The sequence below is a fragment of the Cavia porcellus genome, unplaced genomic scaffold (assembly GCF_034190915.1).
Source record: "Cavia porcellus strain 051 isolate PalLab524CR breed Dunkin Hartley unplaced genomic scaffold, mCavPor4.1 scaffold_17, whole genome shotgun sequence".
NCBI lineage: Eukaryota > Metazoa > Chordata > Mammalia > Rodentia > Caviidae > Cavia > Cavia porcellus.
This window is the reverse complement of record NW_026947500.1, coordinates 47,796,312-47,816,548: the sequence shown is the minus strand read 5'-3', so window position 1 is coordinate 47,816,548 and position 20,237 is coordinate 47,796,312. Positions and strand designations below refer to the sequence as shown.

Genomic DNA, 20,237 nt, shown 5'->3' with positions numbered 1-20,237 from the left:
CACACTTCAGATAAACAAACATTTGTTTTGTGTTGTTTTCTGCTGTACTGGGAGTTGAAGCCAGAGCCTCTGCACCAACCTGTATCCCGCAGCCCTTGTCTTATTTTTTATTTTGAGGCAGGGTCTCGTTAAGTCCCCACTACATTCGACTGAGAACCTGATTAAAGTCCGGTCCCTGCAGAGCATATAGTAGACGCTGGGTGTGTACTTAATCATAGAGGGAATCACCCATAGAGGGAAACAAAGGATGTCCCCGTGGATCCCTATTTTGCGTATGACAAAGTCGAGCGGGGAAGGATGAGGACGCAGCCCGGCCCCGCGCTGTCCGCACCCCTCGCCTGGCGTGGGTGTCCCGCCCGCTCCTGCCGAGAACCATAAGATCGATCAGGGCCAGGCTCCCGAGGCCCCGCCCCCACGCCCGGAATTCCGAGATCAGCGCTTTCTCGGGCTCGGCGCTGTCCCGAGTTAACCTGAAAGCGATCCCGGGACTCGGGAACCGGGCGGGGGCTGCGCTGGGCTCCTGGACGGCTTCCTAGACGAGGGGGCCTGGCGAGGACCCAGAGGAGGAGGTGTCTAGCGGGGGTACGGGGGTCGGGGCCGGGAAGGAAGCGGGGAGTGGTAACAGGGAGCTCCCAAAAAGTTTGGGCAAGATTTTCCCTGGGCCAGGACGAAGGCCCCTCGGAACTCATCCTCAGCCCTCTGTAGCTTTTATTTTGAGACAGCGTCTCGTTAAATTGTTTATTCTGGGCTGGAACCAAAGATCCTCCGGCCTCAGGCACTCAGATTGCTGATGAGGCACCTTTCTTGGGCAGGAAAACAGCGTAACCGTTTTTGCCTCGCCTCGGGCCACAAACTAGCCAGGTGGAGATACTGGACTCAAACCTAGCCTTGCTGCGATTCCCTGTATGCCAAGCTCTGTCGTTCTCCCCACCCATCCTTTCTTTCCTCTGCAGCTCTAGGACCCTAACAATTCAGTCCAACATTGCAAAGGATTGCGTTGCAATCATCGCGCTACACTGATAGGACAACGGAGCTTCAATCTGTGGGCGGGACTTGTTGTAAATCACCCAATGGTAGTTCAGAAGCGTGGAGCGCTTTACCAGTCACATCGCAGGGTGGACCGGGCCTGCTGCTCCACATTGAAGCAGTGCTGCAAGGTCGGGCAGGCGAGTAGCAAGTTAAATCCATGTGGCGGAAGCTGAGGAGCCTGGCGGCCTGGGGACCTCGCAGGTGGGGTGTGGCGGGGTGGGGTGCTGCTCGGGTTCTCTGGGTTTCCCGGCCTGATTACTGCCGTACCCTTTCCAGCCTCAGTCTGCCCGTCCCCGGGTACACAGCGAGCCCAGCCCGGCCCCCACCCAAACCCTAGAGCCTCTCTCCCGTCCCAGGTTATGCACGGCCCCTGGGGCCACCATCTTCGCGCTGAGCTCCGGCCACGGCCGCTGCGGCGTCGCGGTGATCCGGACCAGTGGCCCCTCTAGCCTCAAGGCGCTGCAGAGCCTCACGGCTCCCCGCGCCCTGCCCCGCCCGCGCCGCGCCAGCCTGCGCCTGCTGAGTGACCCGCGCTCGGGTGCCCCGCTGGACCGCGCGCTGGTGCTCTGGTTCCCAGGTGAAGCCACCTCCCTCCGGGACGCGGGCCCGCGCGGCGCCCCGCCCCTGACCCGCCCCTTTGCCGCTCCAGGGCCACGGAGCTTCACGGGCGAGGACTGCGCCGAGTTCCACGTGCACGGAGGGCCCGCCGTAGTGAACGGCGTCCTCGAGGCTCTGGGTGAGCGACAGCGGCCAGGGTCCGCGTGGGCACGGGGCGAGGCCCTGGGCCGCAGGACGCGGGCGCTAAGGTCCCAACTTCCCGCAGGCGGTGTCCCTGGGCTGCGGCCAGCGGAAGCTGGCGAGTTCACCAGGCGGGCCTTCGCCCATGGGAAGCTGAGCCTGCCCGAGGTGGAGGGGCTGGCAGACCTGATCCACGCGGAAACTGAGGCACAAAGGCGGCAGGCCCTGCGGCAGCTGGACGGGGAACTGGGTCAGCTGTCCCGCGGCTGGGCCGAGACCCTCACCAAGGCTAGTGCCCCAAGGCTCTTCCCCGCCTCCGGCCCTGTCCTGACTGTCTTTCCCCACCCACCCTCACCCTTTGCCATATGAAGATGCCAGTGCGGTTCCTTGGATTGGGCTTGACCTGGTGTCAGATGGGGGCCAGTGGGGGCTTAGCTTGATGGCCCCCTCGTACAGGCCCTGGCTCACGTGGAGGCCTACATAGACTTCGCAGAAGATGACAACCTGGAGGAGGGTGTCCTGGAGCAAGGTGGGTCTGAGCATGGAAGCTGACGGCACAGCCTGAGTCGCAGCCCTGGAGGCTTCTGACTCCCTGTCCTCTGCTTGCAGCTGACCGAGAGGTGCAGGCGCTGGAGCTGGCACTGGGCATGCACCTGCAGGACGCCAGGCGCGGCCAGAGGCTCCGCTCGGGGGCGCACGTAGTGGTTGCAGGACCACCGAATGCCGGCAAGAGCAGCTTGGTGAACCTGCTCAGTAGGTGGAGGAGCTCACCGGGGGTGGGGGTGGGGGAGTGGAACCTGAGAGACTGGAGTCTGCGGAAGATGCTGGGGCTGACCAAAGCTCCAGTCCAGCAAGAAGAGGCTGCAGCAGGAGCTCTACCGCCCCAGCCTACCCCTTTCTCCGACCTCCATGTCTCCAGGCCAGAAACCAGTTTCCATCGTGTCCTCGGAGCCGGGAACCACTCGTGATGTGCTGGAGACCCCCGTGGACTTGGCTGGGTTCCCTGCACTGCTGAGCGACACAGCGGGGCTGCGGGAGGGCGTGGGGCCTGTGGAGCAGGAGGGTGTGCGGCGAGCCTGGGAGAGGTGAGGAGTACACCTGCCTCCACCTCCACTGGCTGATGCATTCACTTTCCCTTCTTCCTATAGGGAGAGGTTGCCACACTCCCTCCAGTGGGCAGTTCACCTCACCAGCTTCCCCTCCCTAGTGGCTTTACCCTGTCCAGGATGGCCACGCCCGCCATCCCATTGTCCCGCCCCCCCCCCCCCCCAGCGCCCTCCTGTTCTCTCTTGCCTCCAGGCTGGAGCAGGCTGACCTGGTGCTGGCGGTGCTGGACGTCACTGACCTGGCCGCTCCGACCTCCCGCGACTTCCTAGACGCGGTTGTGGCACCCCTGGCCTGTCGGGAGCCCAAGGGGAGCAGCCCGCATCTGCTGCTGGTGCTGAACAAATGCGACTTGCTGCCCTCCGAAGGCCCATGTCCCCGGCCCGGGCCATATCCCTATCTGCTGCTGTCCTGCCTGACTGGGGCGGGGCTGGACGGCCTGCTGGAGGCCCTGAAGAAGGACCTGGCTGTCTTGTGAGTCCTGCCCGCTTCCAGCCTGTGTCTCTATCTGCAGTATGGAGTAAACTGCCATTTTGTTTATTTACTGAGTATTGAGGTTGAGACCAGTCATCCAGTTGCCCAAGCTGGCTGGAACTTTGGGGAACCTCCTGCCTCAGTCTCCCCAAGTATAGAGATTATAGGTGTGCAGCGCCAATGCCTAACCTAAGCTTGCCCACTTTGCAAGGCTTCTGCAGATCTGGAGAGACTATTTCCCTTCCAGGTGCGGGAACCCGAGCACAGGCCCGCCGCTCCTGACCCGTGCACGGCACCGCCACCACTTGCAGCACTGTCTGGATGCACTGGGCCACTACAGGCAGGCAGGAGACCTGGCCCTGGCCGCCGAGGCCCTGCGCATTGCCAGAAGGCACCTGACCCAGCTCACAGGTGGAGGCGGCAGTGAGGAGATCCTAGATGTCATATTTCGGGACTTCTGTGTGGGCAAGTGAGGAGCACCCAGTTTTCGCAGTACCCCAGAGACCCCAACCCAACATACCATGAGACCGAGGACCTTCTGGGGCCAGCGCGGGTCATTTTGGGCTCTATGGAGACTGGAAGATCTCAGGCCGGCCTGCTTTGGGGTCTGCACCTGGCCAAACATCCGCAGGCTGGCCTCTGATTTAAGAGCCTCCTGCCTTAGCCTCCTAAGTGCTGGGATTACAGGTGTGTGCCACCATGCCCGGCTGCTTTGATTTTATTTTTTGGTGCTGGAGTTGGAACCAAGGGTCTCTTTCATACTCAGTGAGGGCTGACCGCTGAGCCCAGTGGCCAGCCTCCAAGTGTCTTCATTTATCTTGCAAATACCAGAGGGCTGTGAGACTCATGTGATTTGGACATGTTGCATCACAGGGCCTCCCAGACCACCTCTCCTGGGGTCCCCACCAGACACTGGCGTTTCCAACACTGCTGAGTCCTGGCTTCTTGTGTACCTGTCGATCAGATGTGTGGTTTCATCTTTGGGTTTTCTTTTTTGGATATAGGGTCTCCCTAGGTAGCTCCAGCCTGCCTTGAACCTGCAGTGATCCTCCTGTCTCAGCCTCCCGAGTGCTGGGATGACAGGTGAGCATCATCATACCTGGCCTTTGTGGAATGTGGGTAACAGTGTGACGCAGTAGGTGTTTTGTTCCTCGGGAAAACAGCTCAGAGAAGTGGTGACCCACAAGAAGTCCCCAGCGCTTGGGCTGTTGGGCTTCAAATGTGAGTCTGGCATCTGCCTTCTGTGTGCTAGACAGTGGGCAGGGTCTGGGGACAGTTCAGGGACATGGATGACTGCAGTTAGGGCTGGGTACTGCTGCATGACCATACCCAGAAGGGACCAGCTGAACAGAGCTCAAGACTGCACAGGAAGGCCTTGTCTTTTCTTTTTCTTTCTGTTTTGGTTTTTGTAGACATGGCCCAACCTGGCCTTGAACTCAGTATGTATCCCAGATTGGTATTTAATTTGGGGTAATCCTCCTGCCTCAGCCTCCAGAGTAATGAGATTACAGGCACATACCACCACCCAGCCTTCCTTTTTATTTGTGTGTGTGTGTGTGTGTGTGTGTGTGTGTGTGTGTGATACTGGAATCAAACTCACATCCTCGTCCTGCCAGGCAGGTACTTGTGCCCCTGAGCTAAATCCCCAGCCCCTTGCTTTTTTTTAAATTTATTTTTTGTGCTGGGGATTGAACTCATGACCTTACACTTGCCAGGCAGGCGCTTGTGCTGCTGAGCTAAATCCCTCCTTTGGTTTTTGAGACAAAGTCTCACCATGCAGTTCAGACTAGCCTTGAGCTGTAGCCCAGGATGGCATCAAACTTGCATTCTGCCTGCCTCAGCCTCCAAAGTGCTGGGATGACTTTCATAGGCCAGCACCACCTGCGGGAAGCGCCTCTGGAAACGCTGGGAGCTCGATGCGGGGCGAGTGGCCAGCAGAGGGCGCCGCACCCTAAGGAAGGCCAATCGGGCAGAGCCTGCCTTCCTCGGCACAGGGAATTTGTTTGCCTGTTTGTCTCAGCTGCTCTGCTCAGGAGCCTAAGGTAGGGGTGTCGCAGGGTTTGAGCCCAGCCTGAGTCATTTAACAAAACAAAAATAAAAAGGGCTGGAGTGCGGCTCTGCTGTGTGTGTTTGCCTTGCATGTTTGAGAGCTCAGGTTCCATCCCTAGCACCTGGTGGTTCCACTGCGCTTGGGAGACTGAGGCAGGAGGACAAGCTGGAGCTCAGCCTGGGTAACTCAGACCCTGTCTCAAAATAAAAAACAAAGTCTGGGGATGCAGCCCAATGGGAGGGGCCTGGGACTGAGATAAAAAATGAAACCAGCCAGAATTGGTAGCTGAAGGTGCTTTCTTCAGGATTCACTGTGAAACATGGCGCTTTGGCAAAGCTTTGCAAGTCCACCCATCAGGGTGCACTCTGAGTGGGGGTTCCTGAGGGAGAAGGCCATACAGTGAGCCAGACCCGTGGCAGTCACTGTTGTACTCATTTTTCACATAGCTAAACTGAGGTATGGGGCAGAAAGCAAAGCCAAGGGTTCTGGCCAGTGCTGGCTGAGTGGAGGAGACCCTGGCAGCCCCATGCCAGGCATAAGCCAGGTGTGTGGGCCGCTGCTGGCTGGCCAACTGGCCAAGCTGCCCCTGCCCTCTTGGAGTCTGGCACCTGTGGGACCCAGCCCTTGGCTCTGGCTTCTTTTTCCAAGAAAGATGAGGTGTTTGTGGGAAGTGATGGGTTATTTATAGAGGCGCAGGAAGCCCCCCAGGTCAGAGCTCCCCATAAAAGATTCAGCTGTTACTGCCCAGGGCCTACAAGGATGCATACCACTGCAGGGAAGGGGCTGGGGGTGGATGAGCCCCTGAGGTGGTCAGAGGAGCATGCATTCTGGAATTTGAGGGGGACAAGGAAGGATCCGCATCTGGGGAGGCCACAATGCTGACTGTCACACTTTTTAGGAGCAAGGAGTAGAGAGAATGGGCCCTCCACTGAGCTGCATTCCCCACACCTTTTTGAGACAGGGTCTAAGTTGTCCAGGGTGGGTTCAAACTCCGGATCCTCCTGCCTCAGCTCCTAGAGTGCTGGGAGGACAGGCACACATACTGTGCTTGGGTTTTAAATTACTATTATTGGGGCTGGGGATTTAGCTCAGCGGCATAAGCGCCTGCCTTGCAAACAGGCAGTTGTGAGTTTGATCCCTGGTACCGATAAAAACGAAAAAGACAAAGAAAAATTACTATTATTACAATTCCCACTTCTCAGATGAGAAAATGGAAGCAGAGATGGACACATGGGGATGGAGACCCTGGGGTGTGTTCATGTGGACCCTGAGTCAGCCCTGTCCAGCACTCATGGCTCCAAAAGACTCGGCTCACAGGAGCAGCTGAGAGCCAGGGTAGCCCCCGTTTCCTTGGGGGTCCTGACAGTCCTATCCAGGTCACCCGCCGACCCTGCCCGGCCTGAAAGCCCCAGCCAAGTGTTTCCTGTGGGAGCTTCTCCTGACCGGGCTTCCGCATCCCGGAAACTGTGCTCCTTTGTCCCCTGCCTGCCTGCCTGCCTGCCTGAGGTAACACTGCAAGCCAGACCCCATGACTCACGGCCAGGGCGGGATGTGGCCCAGGCCACCCGGGAGGGGTTGGGGGTGAGGTCTGCACTACAATTTTAGCCTTTTTCCCTCGATGGCTATTTGCTCCGTTTCCTGGAGTCTGCTTAGAAATAAGACTCTGGCATCTTCTCGCTGAACTCCAGCAAGGCACAACAGGATTTGCGGTTGTTTTGTTTTTGATACAGGAGTTGCATGCCAGCCCTTTTTATTTTGAATTAGGGTCTTGCCAAACTGCCCAGGCTGGGCTAGACTGGTGACCCCCTGCCTCAGCCTCCCAGAGTTGGAGTGACAGGCGGATAAGGACTTGCCTTTACACCACCCCAGGGGGACAAAGCTTTCCACAACTTTTGCAACCGCTGACCTGTGGGCTTCTCTATGGTTCCTCCGCACCACGGTGCCTCGAGCTCCCCCCAGCCCTGCCTTCCCCTTCCCGCGCTCTGCACCACCCGGCTTGGGGGCACCTGCACCCCAGCTCCCCTCGCACTTTTTCTGCAAAATACCCACTTGGGGCCTCTGGCTGGGGAGCACTGCTCTTACCCCTGCTGGAAGCCTGGAAAACGCAAAGCCACAGGGACCTGCAATCTCCCAGGTCTTCCCTCGAGGCCCCACGGGGTCTTCACAGGTGGAAGGAGGAGCCCGGAGCCACGGGATGCTTCTAACATTTATTAAGTGGCTCTAGTGTGTCTCGACCGCAGGCAGGGCTGGGGTGTGCGTGCGGGGCCGGTAGGGCGCTCATCCTGGGGCCGGGCCTCCTTGGCTCCTGGAACTCCCCGGGGAGCCTCGAAACTCCTGAGAAAGGGCTAGAAACTCTCTAGAGCTGACCGGGAAGCCGGGGGCGGGGTGCGGCAGCCAATGGCTTCCTGTTCGCACCTCCGGTCCCGGTGCTGGAGATAAGCAAGCAGGAGGGTGGTGCGGGGTAGCCGGGGTGCTGTGGGCGCCGAGCAGAGGTGGGGTGCGCGAGGCACCGCTGCTGCCGCGTGCGCGTGCCAGAAGCCAGGGCCCTGCAGGTCGGGCTTCGTGGCCTCTGCAGACGATGTCAGCGCGCAGCGCCACCTCGGCCTGTGATGCCACTGCGGGGTTTTGCGTCCTGGCGTCATGCGGCGTGGGGCCCGCGGGCGGCGTCGGTATAGGTGTCCCCGCATCGTCCCCTCCGTCTCGAGGTCGCGGCCGCCTCAGCCCCTACAGAGGAGGGGGCAGCTCGCAGGCGGGCTCAGACCCAGGCCAGGCCCTGTGCAGACCTGGGGCCTCAGGGCCGGGGCGGGAGGGTCACAAACTCCAGCCCCAATCCCAGGCAATGGAAGGATAGGACCCGGTTCAAAATAAACTTAATAAAGGCCAGGAATGCAGTGCGGTGCTAAGGCCTTGGGTTTGGTCCCCAGTGCTGCCAGAAAGGAAGCCCCATTCACTCCCGGCACCCAAGGTCTCCCTTGTCCCTTTCGGTCTCAGGTCAAAGGTCACCTCAGGGTGGAAATGGGACCCTACAGAAATCCCCTCCAGAGACCTCAGCCTCTTCACTTATCCTTTATCCTTCCGCCCCTTTTTCAGTTGTTGTCTTTGGTGCAGCAGCTATACCTCGATTTGTTGCTCTATCCACCTCCACAGTGCTTGGATCAGATCTCACCTAGGGTTTCTTTTTACATAAACTGTGTATTTTGTTTTTCTGAGTCAGGGGCTCGCTGTGTAGTGCAGGCTAGCTTCAAATTCCTGGATGCAAGCAGTCCTCCTGCCTCAGCTTCCCATGTAGTTGGGCCTCCAGAGGAGGGACCCTGTGCCTGGCTCATTGTTTTGTAATTGCTGTCCTCCCAGCATCCTGGGAGGCTGAGGCAGGAGGCTGCTAAGTTTGAACCCAGCCTGGGCAACTTTGTGATTTAGTAAGACCCTGTCTCAGAATAAAAACAGGCTGTGGACACAGTGCAGTGCAGAGGCCCTGGGTTCTGTCCCCAGTACTGAAGGAGGGGGAGAAAAAGACCAGAGCTGGGTAACTGAATAGGTGCATTGCAAATAAAATTCAGTTCTCAAATTGATCAAGCCATGTAAATAAAGGGTGAGGGTGTGCTTAGTGGTGAGCGCTTGCCTGGCATGCGCAAGGTCCCAAACCCACAAAAGCTCAAAAGGACCACAAATACCAAGAGGTCGGGCCCCCTTGAGGTCGGGTCTGGCTGATGCTTGGCTCTGGATCTGCCCTTGGTTTACAACCTTGGGCTGACAGGGCCTGAGTAGGGGCATCCAGGATCCATATTAGTACCAGCCCGGGCATGCCTGGGGGTGCCTCACCCACTGAAGAGGCTGAGACAGGAGGGTCACTTGAGCTCAGGAATTTGAGGCCAGCTTGGGCAACATTGAGAGTTTGTTTCCAAAAACAAACAAAAAGCTGCTGACAATGTAAGGGCCAAACCAGCCCCACGGTGCCCAGCAATGGCTGAAACCCAGCTCCCAGCCCGGTCCCCAGGGGAAGGCTGGGCCAGAGCCCTTCCTGTGGCCCTGAGGCCAGAGACAGGAGACAGGCTTAAGAGCTCATTGTTCTGTCTCTTGGTACGTCATTTGGGGTAAACAATGTCAAGAGCTTCCCCGGTTCTCAGCCTTGCCGGACAGTCCTGGGCTGGGAGCCTGGCCAATGCGTGACCCCAACAGGGGCCTCAGTTTCCTCCTCTGAGAAGTGGGGATAATAATAGACTCTCTTTCCTTGTCATTAGGGCTGTGGGCCAACGTGGAGAGAGGAACATTGTGTCCCCTTGGGGAGGGTGTGGTTCCCTCAGCATTTTCTTCCCACCCTCCTGCGGGGTCAGGGCCCCATCGAAGGCTTGGAGACACAGTGCGGTGCCCACCCAGCCCTAGTCCCTGCCCCAACCCGAACTGCCAAAGCCACCCAGGGCCTCCTAAGCCTCCATGCTAAGGCATGTGGGTCGCTGTGTGTGGGAGGGAGGACCTGGTGGGCTCAGGGTCCTCTGGGAGGGCATGGTCACCTAACTTGTGGCACATATGCCAGGTGCTGCCCGGCAGAAGCCTAGCCTTGGGTGAGAGGGTATAGGCACTGAGCCAGGCACAGCAGGTGCCAGATGACCTCGGTGCCCTCACCTGGCTTCTCTAGGCCCCGAGGCCAGCACCTGCACTTTTCGTTTACTCTGGTGCTGAGGATTTGAACCCAAGGCTTCCCGAACACTAGGCAAGTTCTCATCCCTGAGCTTCACCCCTGCCCTTTTTATCAATTTTGAGATAGGGTCTCCCTAAGTTGGCCAGGCTGAGCTCGATTTTATGATCCTCCTGCCTCAGCCTCCAGGGTAGCCAGGGTGAGAGAAGCCCTCATCAGGCCCACTCAGTGCCTAGCTTTCCCCATTTAGAAAGTGAGGATAACGGTAGCTAATTCAAGCCAGGTGTGGGGGTGCATACTCATCGGCCCAGCGCTCAGAGACTGAGGCAGGAGTGTCGGGCCGGAGCATCAGGAAGACAGAACTGGCCGTGCTCCCCTGCAGCGGCAGGAGGTAGAGGCTGCGCATGCCAAGAGTCTGCTGCTCCTCCCCCAGCTGGGGTCGCAGGCCCGTGCAGCAAGCCTTACCTGACCTGGAGCACGACACCACGTTGAGACTCCAGGATCTTCCTCCGGAACTCATCCAGGCTGACCGGGTCTGTAAAGGGAGCGGGGGCTGAACAGTGCCCTACTGGGAAGGGGCTGGCCATCCACCTGCCCGCCAGCACTGTCACAGTCACTCACCAATGGGTGGCGGGTTGGGGACCGGAGCCACGGCGCGAGAAGGGGTCAGCGGCTGCGACTGTGGAAGGAAGGGAGGCTGATGGAGCCAGGGCCTGAGCCCTAGGCACACAGGGGGCCCGTGTTTCCAGGGGCTTGGCTGCCTCAGGGTCCCCGTAGGGCCACTCCAGCGGCGCCCTCCAGACCAACGCCACCTGGGCCCAACGCCAGCCCTTTAACGCCCCTGGAGACTCCAGAGCCACACCTGAGCCCAGTACCCCAAATCCGGCCCCAACCTCAACACTGCTGCGCCTTCCTCACAGCCACGCCTGTCGCCAACTCCATGCGGATCCCGCTGCAGCTGGGTTTTGTTTTTGGGTTTTTTTTTTTTTTTTTTTTTCCCAGTGTCAGGCCCAGGGCATTCTCACGGAGCTCCACCTCCAGCCCCTTTTACATTATTTTTAAATTTTGCGACAGTTTCATGGAGTCACAGAGTTGTTCGGGCTAGGCCTGAGGTCGTCCCACCCTCCTGCCTCTGCCTCGCAAGTGCTGGGATGTCAGGGGTGCACCACTCCGCTCTGCCCCGCCCTCCTTGCCCACCCCCATCCTAGTCCCCACCCAGGTCCTGCGGTCCCAGGCCCGCCTCTCCCACGGGAGCCTCGCGGACCGCACACCTTTGCTTTGACGCAGGTGCTCAGCGTCTCGCTCTTCACCGCCACCTGCATCTGCAACTGTGCCACCTGCTGCTTGCGCTCCTCCAGCTCCTTGGCCAAGGCGTCGCGCTCCTTGCGCAGCGCTGTCTTCTCCTCCAGCGCCAGGTCTGTCTGGCGCGAGCACTCGGCGCGGAACTTGGCCTCGCGCTGCGCCGCCTCCTGCTGCGCCTTCTCCGCCGCAGTCTGCCCGGCGCGCACGCGCTGCTCCGCCTCCAGCTTCTGAGCATGCAGCCGCTCGTTCTCGCGCGCCACGCGCTCGATGTCCGCACGCAGCCGTTGAGCCAGCTCCTCGCTCTTAGTCGCCATGATTGCGGGCAGCTGGTCGCAGGCTCGGCGCAACGAGACCGGGTCTGTGCCCGGCCCGTGATACATGCTGTAGCCCGCGCCGAAGTTCAGGTTGTCCAGCGCGCGCGCTATCACGGAGTCCCGCCACACCATGCGCAGCTCGGTCTCTAACCTGTTGCGGTCCAGCGGTGCGCACAGCGCCTGCACCTGCTGCAGCCGCTCCTCCGACAGCTGCTTCTGCTGTGCCAGCTGCCCCTGAGCGCGCTCACACTCGGACCGCTGTGTCTCCACCTGGTGCCGGGCCAGCGCCAGCGCCTCTTTCTCACGGCTGCACAACGCCTTGTCCTTGGCCATCTCCATCTCCAGCACCTTAATCTTCTGCTCCAGCACGAAAAACCGGTCTGCAGGCACAGGCGGGAGTCAGGTGCTGCCAGAGTCCTGGACAAGGAGCCCTTGCCCCGCGTCCCTGTCCCGACCCCACCCCGCCGCTCACCGTGGCAGGTCTTGTTGTCCGTCTTTAGCTGCTCCTGGCACTGTTGCTCACTCTGGATGATCGCTGCCATGTACTGCTGGTGTATCGTGTAGGTGACCTGTGGGCGCGGGGACACGGGACACTCAGCGTCCACCCGCAGCGCGCACATGGCCCAGGCAGGGCAATGCCAGGAGGGTCTGTGCACTCCTAAACCCGGCAGCGTGGAGAAATCAAGTTTTTACGTTTAAACACTACTTGGCCAGGTCAGGGGTTTAGCTCAGCGTCACAAGTGCCTCGACCCTGGTACAAAAAAAAAAAAAAAAAAAAAAAAAAAAAAAAAAGCCATAACAAAAAACTACTCAGCCATCAAAAAGTGTCAGGCGGAGGGGCTGGGGGTTTAGCTCAGCGGCATAAGCGCCTGCCTTGCAAGCAGGTAGTCGTGAGTTCGATCCTCAGTACCGTTAAAAAGACAAAAAAAAAAAAAAAGTGTCGGGCGGGAGGGGATGAAGAAGAGTGGAGTAATATCCAACACAGGCACGAGGATGAGTCCCAGTGTCCTATAGGACAGTAAGATTGCTAGAGTTTGCAGGAGCTCATTGTGGACTTCAAAATAATCACAAGCAAGGATTTTATTTTTGGCTTTTTGACACAGGGTCTCACCACATATAGCAAGCTAGCCTTGAACTCGCAGCCATCCTTCTGCCTCAGTCTCCTGGATGCTGGGGTTACAGGTGTGCACCAACACACCAGACTCAAAGAGAGGACTTTGATTGTCCCTGCACGGAGAAACAGAAGTGTGCTGATGACCGATGTGCTAACTGCCCTGATCACATGCAGTCCAGATGTGGAAATGTAACACTGTACTTTAGAAATGTGGAGAATGGCTTGGTGTTGACTTTGAAAATTTAGCATCTCATGTAATCCCACCACATGGGAGGCTGAGGCAGAAGGGTCTCTGTAAGTTCAAGATCAGCCTGGGCTACAAAGTGAGCTTAAGGCCAGCCTGAACTGCACAGTGAGACTCTGTCTCAAAAAGACAAAAGTAAATAAGAAAATAAAATCAAATAAAACAAAATTTAGTACTTCTGAATGTAAAAGGATCGAGTTGCTGATGCTGGTTGCAAGGGTGAGCTTGAAAGGGGTTGTCTACCTGGAGGCAGCAGCCAGGGCTGGGGCTGTGTCCCCTGCTCGCTCACTCAGGACCAGCCTGTCTTGCAGAAGTGGTTAAGTCAAATCACCGTCCTAAAGGCGACCCTAACTTCAGTGCAACTGGTGTCCTGATAACAAGGGGACATTTGCCAGGTGCGGCGGGCATACCTGTCACCCCAGTGTTCTGGGAGGCTGAGGCAAGAGGGTCACCAGTTCAAGCCCAGCCTGGGCAACTTAGTGACATGGTGTGTGAAATAGACAGACAGAGGGACAGATTGACAGGGAGAGTGGAGCACAACTTGGGTGGAGGGCCCTGGGTTCACTGTAGTACTCCCCTCCCCCAAACAGAAGGTGTCAGCAAGGTTAGTTTCTCTCTTGTTTTTGTTTTTTGAGACAGGGTCTTACTTATGCAGTTCAGGCTGGCCTTGAGCTCATTTTGTAGCCAAGGCTGGTCTCAAACTCACAACAGTCCTCCTGCCTCAGCCTCCCTAGTGCTAGGATTACAGGTGTGAGCCACCATGCCCAGCAAGATTACTGTTTTAATTTTTATTTTTGTTTCTTTGTTTTGTAGTACTGGGGTTGGATACAGGGCCTTCACACTCAGCCACCTCCCCAGCCCTTTTTTATTTGAGACAGGGTTTCGCTGAGCTTGAACTTGTGATTCTCCTGCCTCAGCCTCCTGAGTGCTGAGGTGACAGCCTGGCCCAGTGCCCCATTATTCTTTTAAACTTTAATTTCCTGCTATTTTCCCTTTGTGCTCCTGGGCACTGGACCTCACAATGCTGAGCCAGTGCTGTGGCCCTGAGCACATCCCGCCCCCTGCTTAATGGAGGTTAAATCTGGATGACCTAGCATTTGCCAGTGGTTTCCCGGATCTGACAATCCTACATGCCAGGAAAGAAGACTGGAAATGCCACATTTCATCAGCATTAAAAACCTTTCAGCTTCAACCGGGCGTGGTAGTGCACACCTGTCACCCTGACACTCAGGAGGCTGAGGCAGGCAGATTACCAATGGATTTAGGCCAGCCTGGGCTACATATCGAGACCTAATCTCAAAAATACAAAGGAATAGGGGCTGGGGATTTAGCTAATCGGCATAAGCTCCTGCCTTGCAAGCAGGTGGTCATGAGTTTGATCCTCGGTACTGACAAAAAAAAAATACAAAGGAATAAAAAATGATTCTGGCAGCTCCTCGAATGGTTCAAAATGATAAAATCCACACGAAACCTGCAGTCCAGTGTCCACAGCTACACCACACACAGACACACAGTGACCAAAAGCTGGAAACAAACCAAATGCCCAGAAGGCAAATTGAAAAACTCAATGCAGCCCAGCCCTACTGTGGAATGTTACTCAGCCATTAAAGGGAATGGGACTCGCTCGCACTCTCTCTCTCTCTCTCTCTCTCTCTCTCTCTCTCTCTCTCTCACACACACACACACACACACACACACACACACACACACACACAAGGCAGATGAAGACGCTGGTTGACAGTGGCAGGCACAGGACAGGAAACAGCCAGAACAAGTGAGTCCACAGGGACAGGAAGTTGGATCAAGGTTGCCAGAGCCGGGTGTGTGTGTGTGTGTGTGTGTGTGTGTGTGTGTGTGTGTCCTGCCGGCTGGTGGGGGCAGGGTTTCCTTTGGGACCCAGAATATGGTGGTGCATGCACACTTCTGTGTGTGTCCTGGCACCAAGTTGTGAAATTGGCTTGCTTTAGGGTGATTGGAGGGCATACAGTGGGGCTTCCGGGCCACTGATTTACAGAAGGTCGTGATGGTTCCGAGTCAGGCCATGAATGGTGCCAGGGAAGGAAGGGGAAGCAGCCCCTCTGCAGCCCTTACCCCTCTTTCAAAACTTCCTTGGGCTGAGTCCCCGAGAATGAGTGCGAAGGACACTCCTGTCATCCCAGCACACTGGGAGGCCGAGACAGGAGGACCACAAGTTTGAGCCCAGGCTGGGCAACTCACTGAGACCCTGACTCAAAACATTAAAAGGACAGGGGATGGAGCTCTGTCCAAGGGCTCCGGGCTCTCTCCCCAGTGCTGAAAAATGAACACATACAAAATATTGTTTTAGAGTCATAACATTTAAGTCAAAATCACTTTCTTTCTTTTTTTTTTTGTTTTTTTGAGATGGGGTCTCCCTGTGCAGTTCAGGCTGACCTTGAGCTCACTTTGTAGCCTAGGATGGTCTCGAATTTGCAGTGATCCTCCTGCCTCAGCCTCCTGAGTGCTGGGATTACAGGCGTGAGCCACCATGCCTGGCTCACCTTTATTTATTGACTTTTTTTGGGGGGGGGGAATCAAACTCAGGACCTTGCACTTGCCAGGCAGGCGCTTATGCCACTTGAGCTAAATCCCCAGCCCCACCTTTATTTCTTGATGCCACCCAGGATGGGCTGGGGATACCTGGCTGCTGTCTAAGTTGTTCTCCCACGAAGGGGGAGCAGGGTGATCCAAGGGGCCCTAGAACCCTCTGACTCTCAGGAAGTGGGGGCCGAGGGATTTCTCAGCCCAAAGGAAAAATGCAAGGAGAGAGTGGGGCACTCAGCTATGATTTTCAAATGCTTTTGTTTTTGTTTTATTAAAAACAAATTTAAAAAAGAAGGAGATTAAGATAAAAGAGGACATAACATAACAACACAGGTCAGAACAGAACAATTTAAGTAACCTAGTGCTTCACAACAAGATAACCCAACATAACAGTAGTTACTATAGTGTCTCTTTCCTTGAAATATTTGATTTTCAAATGTTGAAGTTTGAAAATTCCAGGATCAGGGCTAGGGATGTAACTCATGACAAAAACACCCACTCAGTGGGCCCAAGGTATTGGGTTCCACCCCCAGCACCAATAAATAAATAAAAATACATACATTTAAAATAAAAATTTAGAGCCAGGTATAGTGGTACATGCCTGTGATCCCAGCACTCAGGAGGTTGAGGCAGGAGGATCATTAATTTGAGGCCAGCATGGGCCACAAAGTGAGCTCAAGGCTAGCCTGAACTGCATAATGAGACCCAACCTCAAAATAAATAAATAAATAAATAAATAAATAAATAAATAAATAAATTTTTTAAAATTTGAAACCAGATACGGTGGTGCATGCCTGTCCTCCCAGCACACAGGAGGTTGAGGCAGAGGATCATTGCGAATTTGAGGCCAGCCTGAATTGCACTGTGAGACCCTGTCTCAAAAAGACAATTAATAATAATAATTTGAGCCAAGCATGGTGACATACACTTGTGATCCAAGATGCTTAGGAGACTGGGGCAGGAAGATCCCAAGTAGCTTGGGCAACTTCTTGATCTAGTGAGACCCTGTCCTAAAAACAAAGCCAGGTGTGGGTCCCGCCCGGGCCTGAGGCCGGACGCCGGGGGTTTCCAGGACTCTGGGTCATGTGTGTGAGTCTGAGACTTAATGATTCTGGACCAGATCCTGAGTGCATCCTGGAATCCAAACAGGTAGATTCCCAGGGTGGAATCTGGGGTTCTGTGACCTGAAGGGGGTATGTGGGACTCAGTCCTCTGAGCCTGGATGTAAACAGGGCCTTGGCACTGAGCTACCTCCCAGACCCAATTCTAGAATTTTCTTTCTTTTGTTATTTCTGGAGTTTTCAAACTTAAAAATAGCTAAGTCACTTAGTGGCCCTGGCTGAGCTGAAGCTTGTGACCCTCCTGCCTCAGCCTCCCAGGTCTTCTGGGGATCTTCTTCATTCTGGGGTCTGAGGGGTTGGGGGGTCTCACTGGGTAGCAGGCTGGCCTGGGGAACCCACCTGCTCTAGAGAGGGGGCAAATTTCTGCCCTAGGCCCCAGGATGTAGGGTCTGAAGGACTCTGAGCCTGGAGCCACTGAGTAGTTCCTCCCTGCCCTGCCTCGTCTGCTCCTCTGCCTGTGCCCTGCCAGAGGCTGCGGCCCCCAGATGGCGCCTTCCCTCATGCCTGGCAGGAGAGCAAAGGTGCTGCTGGAGTGTTGGGTGTGAACAGGGTGCAAGGGCCAGCGTGTCCACTGGGTCCCTGTGCCAAGTCTCAGACATCACACAGTCCGAGGCCCTTGAGAGGCGACCTCTTCCCAGGTCTCCAGCCGGGGAGATCCTGACTGAAGCAGAGGTGAGCAGAAGTCAGGAGCCACAGTGAATGTGTCTGTGTGTCCCCATGCACCATTGGGAACTGAACCCAGGACCACTGGGCCAATCCCTAACCTTTATTTTTTACGAAAATTTTTGAGACAGGGTCACAAATTACTTGAAACTTGTGATCATCCTGCCTCAGCCTCCCAAGTAACTGGGATTACAAGCGTGCACCAGAGTCTGGCTACTATGATTATTTTCTGAGGTGCTGGGGAAGGAGGGCGGAGGCTCCTACCCTCAAGGCAAACGCTCACTGTGTGTGGCCCCCTTGGTGAGGGCTGGAAGGCTGAGTCCCTGGACACTGCCCTCTGTGCCAGCCCTGCCTGCCGCTCGCTGCTCCTGGCTGCCCCTCTACATTGGGATGCTCCATTCAGCCTGGGCCTAAGTGAAAGTGCTGGGGGCTCAGTGTCTCAGGGGGGCTGGCTGGAGCTTGGTCCCCACTGGGTATGTATGGTAGTGGCCTGTTAGGAACCAAGCTCCCCAGATTCAGCACCCGGAGCTGAATGCCAAAGAAACCTCTACATTCTGTCTGTCTTCTCTCTGTCTCTCTTTTTGTTTTTCTTAGACAGGGTCTTGCAATATAGTTCAGATTGGCCTCGAACTCACAGCGATCCTCCTGCCTCAGCCTTCTGTGTGCTGGGATTACAGGTGTATGCCACGACACCTGGTTTCTGTCTCCCTTTCTGAGGCAAGGCCTCACTGTATAGACAGCCTGGCCGGAAACTGTACATAGTCCAGGTTGGTTCTGATAAACTTTTATGCCTTTTTTTTTTATGCCTTTTTTTTTGTTTTGTTTTGGACAAAGTCTCTCTACATAGCCCATGCTGGCCTCGGTCCCGAAATCGTCCTGCCACAGCCTCCAAAGTGCTAGGATATTACTGGTGTGCACTGCCACACCCAGCTCCAAAGCCATCCTTAGAAATTATCTGATCATTTATTTTGTTATAGGACCAGAAAACAGACAAAGACTCATTAAAAAAAGAACAAGCCAAGTTGGGGATTTGGCTCAGTGTAAGCCCTAGGTCGTGAGTTTGATCCCGGGTACAAAAAAAAAAAAAAAGCACAGGCCGGGCATGGAGGTGCACACCTGTCATCCCAGCACTGATGCATAGCGAGCCCCCGCCCTCGCGACAGAAAGCCCTGAGCAAGCAAAGCAAACCCGCGGCCCGGCCAGACAAGGGGCTCACCCGGTCGGCCTGGCACTGGCGGAAGCTGTTGTTGAGGCCGTCCAGGTCGCGGCGAGTGCTCAGCAGCATCTGCATGATCGCGTCCTTGGCGCGAGCCGTGAGGTTGAGGTCGCGTGTGAGGTTGGCCCGAGCGCCCGCCAGCCCCACTACCTGTGCGTGCAGCGCGGCGGCGCGGCGCTCGGTATCCTGCAGGTTGGCCTCGGTCCCCTCGTGCACGTTGCCGTAGACCATGAAGAGCACCAGCCCCAGGATGATGAGCATCTGAATGAGCGAGACGAAAAGGAAGAAGTAGCTCAGGTAGTACCAGCATCCGCGCGCTGAGCCGCCCGCGCGCGTGTAGGGCGCCCCCGGCTGCATGGCGAGACCCATGGATGCGGCTCCCTCCGTCTGGCCCAGAGGGCCGCCAGTCCCTTTATAGCCGCGGGCGCCGCCCCCCACCCCCGCCCTTCCTGGCCCAGAGGAAACGGGTGGTTGCGCCCCACCCGCTGCCCTCTCCGCTGCTGGCCCCTGACCCTGCGAGGGTGCACGCTCCCCCGCTCCGTGTCCCTGCCACGAGGCCCCCGGCTCTGCCTTTGCTTTGCTGTTTTTCGTGTTTCTGATACCAGCTATCTCTGTGTAGCAGCCCACAGTGGCCTCACACTCTCAGCGATCCTCCTGCCTCAGTCACCCCCTGGTGCCGGGATGACAGGTGTGGACGACCCTGCGCAGCTCTTAGGGTTTATCTCATTTAACCTTCTTGGGACGGTTACCCAAGGAGTATGGGGTAAGGGATGGTCCTCGGGCTCTGCAGCTTCGGCTGATGGCTCACAGGGCTCGTGACATGCGTGCCTGCATGGCTGGGGCATCACTTGGGGTGAGCAATCCGTGGGCACACCGGGCCTCGTGGCAGCTGCGTGTGCATGTGCCACTCCACCCGCTCGTGTAGGTGCTTAATACTTGCTCAGCCCACGAGTGGTGGTGCATGCTCAGAACCCCGTGGCTCTGGAGACTGAGACAGGATCATGCAGGGAAATTAGGAGACCCTGCTTTAAAATAAAATAGAAGGGCTGGGAATATAGTTCAGCGCACAGCACCCACCTGGCAAGCTTGCGGTGAGTGTGATACCCGATCCCCAAAACAAAACAAACAAATAAAATAAAAAAGAAGGGTGGGGTATGCAATGCTATTGGGGGCCTGAGTTTGGTCCCCAGTTCTGGAGTGAGCAAGCCATTCTGGAGCAAGGGCTTGGGGCCTTGGAGTGGGGAGAGGGTCCCTGAGGAGCTCTGATGGGGTATCCACTGCATGTGCCTGTTTCCCCTCCAAATGAGGTGGTCGAACTCTGAGCAGGGTGCCCCAGGCCTGCTTGCCCATTATCCCTCCCGCACTCTGCATCTGTGAGCCGCACTGTCTGGGGCTGCCTGTCCCCACACCCATCTCAGGCTCCTAGGGTCACTGCAGGCTGGGGCTCATCCTCAGGTGGCCATGGCAAGGGAATAGTGTGGCCTGAGGTGGGGTGTCGGAGTCCTGGGGATCCAGTAGCAAATGATTCTGGGTGTGCTCTCCCCGGGGCCTTGGGAATGTTCTAGAGTCTTCTGTGCTAGCACCACACTGGGGTGCCAGGGTCTCCACAGGGTTCAATCTGGCCCTGCCATCAGCTGCTGCTGGTCTTGGGGCACAGAGAAACTTGGCAAGGT

The 20,237-nt window shown here is 56.6% G+C and overlaps 2 protein-coding genes across 6 annotated transcripts; one reads left to right on the top strand and one right to left on the bottom strand.

Moving 5' to 3' along the window:
- Window positions 1-412: 412 nt before the first annotated feature.
- Gtpbp3 (GTP binding protein 3, mitochondrial) lies at window positions 413-5,461 on the top strand. 4 transcript variants are annotated; one of them, XM_063228078.1, is made up of 12 exons: window positions 413-582; window positions 954-1,230; window positions 1,386-1,606; window positions 1,679-1,765; window positions 1,853-2,055; window positions 2,224-2,296; window positions 2,377-2,520; window positions 2,687-2,852; window positions 3,067-3,345; window positions 3,593-3,814; window positions 4,350-4,428; window positions 5,216-5,461. In XM_063228078.1, exons 2-11 carry the CDS (start codon window positions 1,187-1,189, stop codon window positions 4,378-4,380), a joined length of 1,470 nt encoding a protein of 489 aa, XP_063084148.1. In that variant the 5' UTR covers window positions 413-582; window positions 954-1,186; the 3' UTR covers window positions 4,381-4,428; window positions 5,216-5,461. The 4 variants fall into 4 exon arrangements, with proteins under 4 accessions (XP_063084148.1, XP_063084147.1, XP_063084146.1 ...); XM_063228077.1 differs by having other exon boundaries at window positions 5,187-5,461; XM_063228076.1 differs by having other exon boundaries at window positions 4,350-5,461.
- A 2,129-nt stretch (window positions 5,462-7,590) lies between these two features.
- On the bottom strand, window positions 7,591-18,963 carry Plvap (plasmalemma vesicle associated protein). Of its 2 annotated transcripts, none has more exons than XM_003464192.4 (6): window positions 18,565-18,963; window positions 12,117-12,213; window positions 11,300-12,024; window positions 10,650-10,707; window positions 10,494-10,563; window positions 7,591-8,119 (listed from the first exon to the last, which is right to left on the bottom strand). In XM_003464192.4, the coding sequence occupies exons 1-6, from the start codon at window positions 18,931-18,933 to the stop codon at window positions 8,113-8,115; spliced, it is 1,326 nt and encodes a 441-aa protein (XP_003464240.3). In that variant the 5' UTR covers window positions 18,934-18,963; the 3' UTR covers window positions 7,591-8,112. The 2 variants fall into 2 exon arrangements, with proteins under 2 accessions (XP_003464240.3, XP_063084150.1); XM_063228080.1 differs by having other exon boundaries at window positions 18,715-18,963.
- Window positions 18,964-20,237: the final 1,274 nt, after the last annotated feature.

Coding starts and splice junctions, on each gene's coding strand:
- Gtpbp3 (XM_063228078.1), top strand. CDS start 1,187: ATGTGGCGGAAGCTGAGGAGCCTGGCGGCCTGGGGACCTCGCAG. Junction 1,766..1,852: donor CGGCGTCCTCGAGGCTCTGG/GTGAGCGACAGC, acceptor AACTTCCCGCAG/GCGGTGTCCCTGGGCTGCGG. Junction 2,853..3,066: donor GTGCGGCGAGCCTGGGAGAG/GTGAGGAGTACA, acceptor TCTTGCCTCCAG/GCTGGAGCAGGCTGACCTGG.
- Plvap (XM_003464192.4), bottom strand. CDS start 18,933: ATGGGTCTCGCCATGCAGCCGGGGGCGCCCTACACGCGCGCGGGCGGC. Junction 12,214..18,564: donor GCCAGTGCCAGGCCGACCGG/GTGAGCCCCTTG, acceptor CCGCGCCCACAG/GTCACCTACACGATACACCA. Junction 10,708..11,299: donor GCACCTGCGTCAAAGCAAAG/GTGTGCGGTCCG, acceptor TTCCTTCCACAG/TCGCAGCCGCTGACCCCTTC.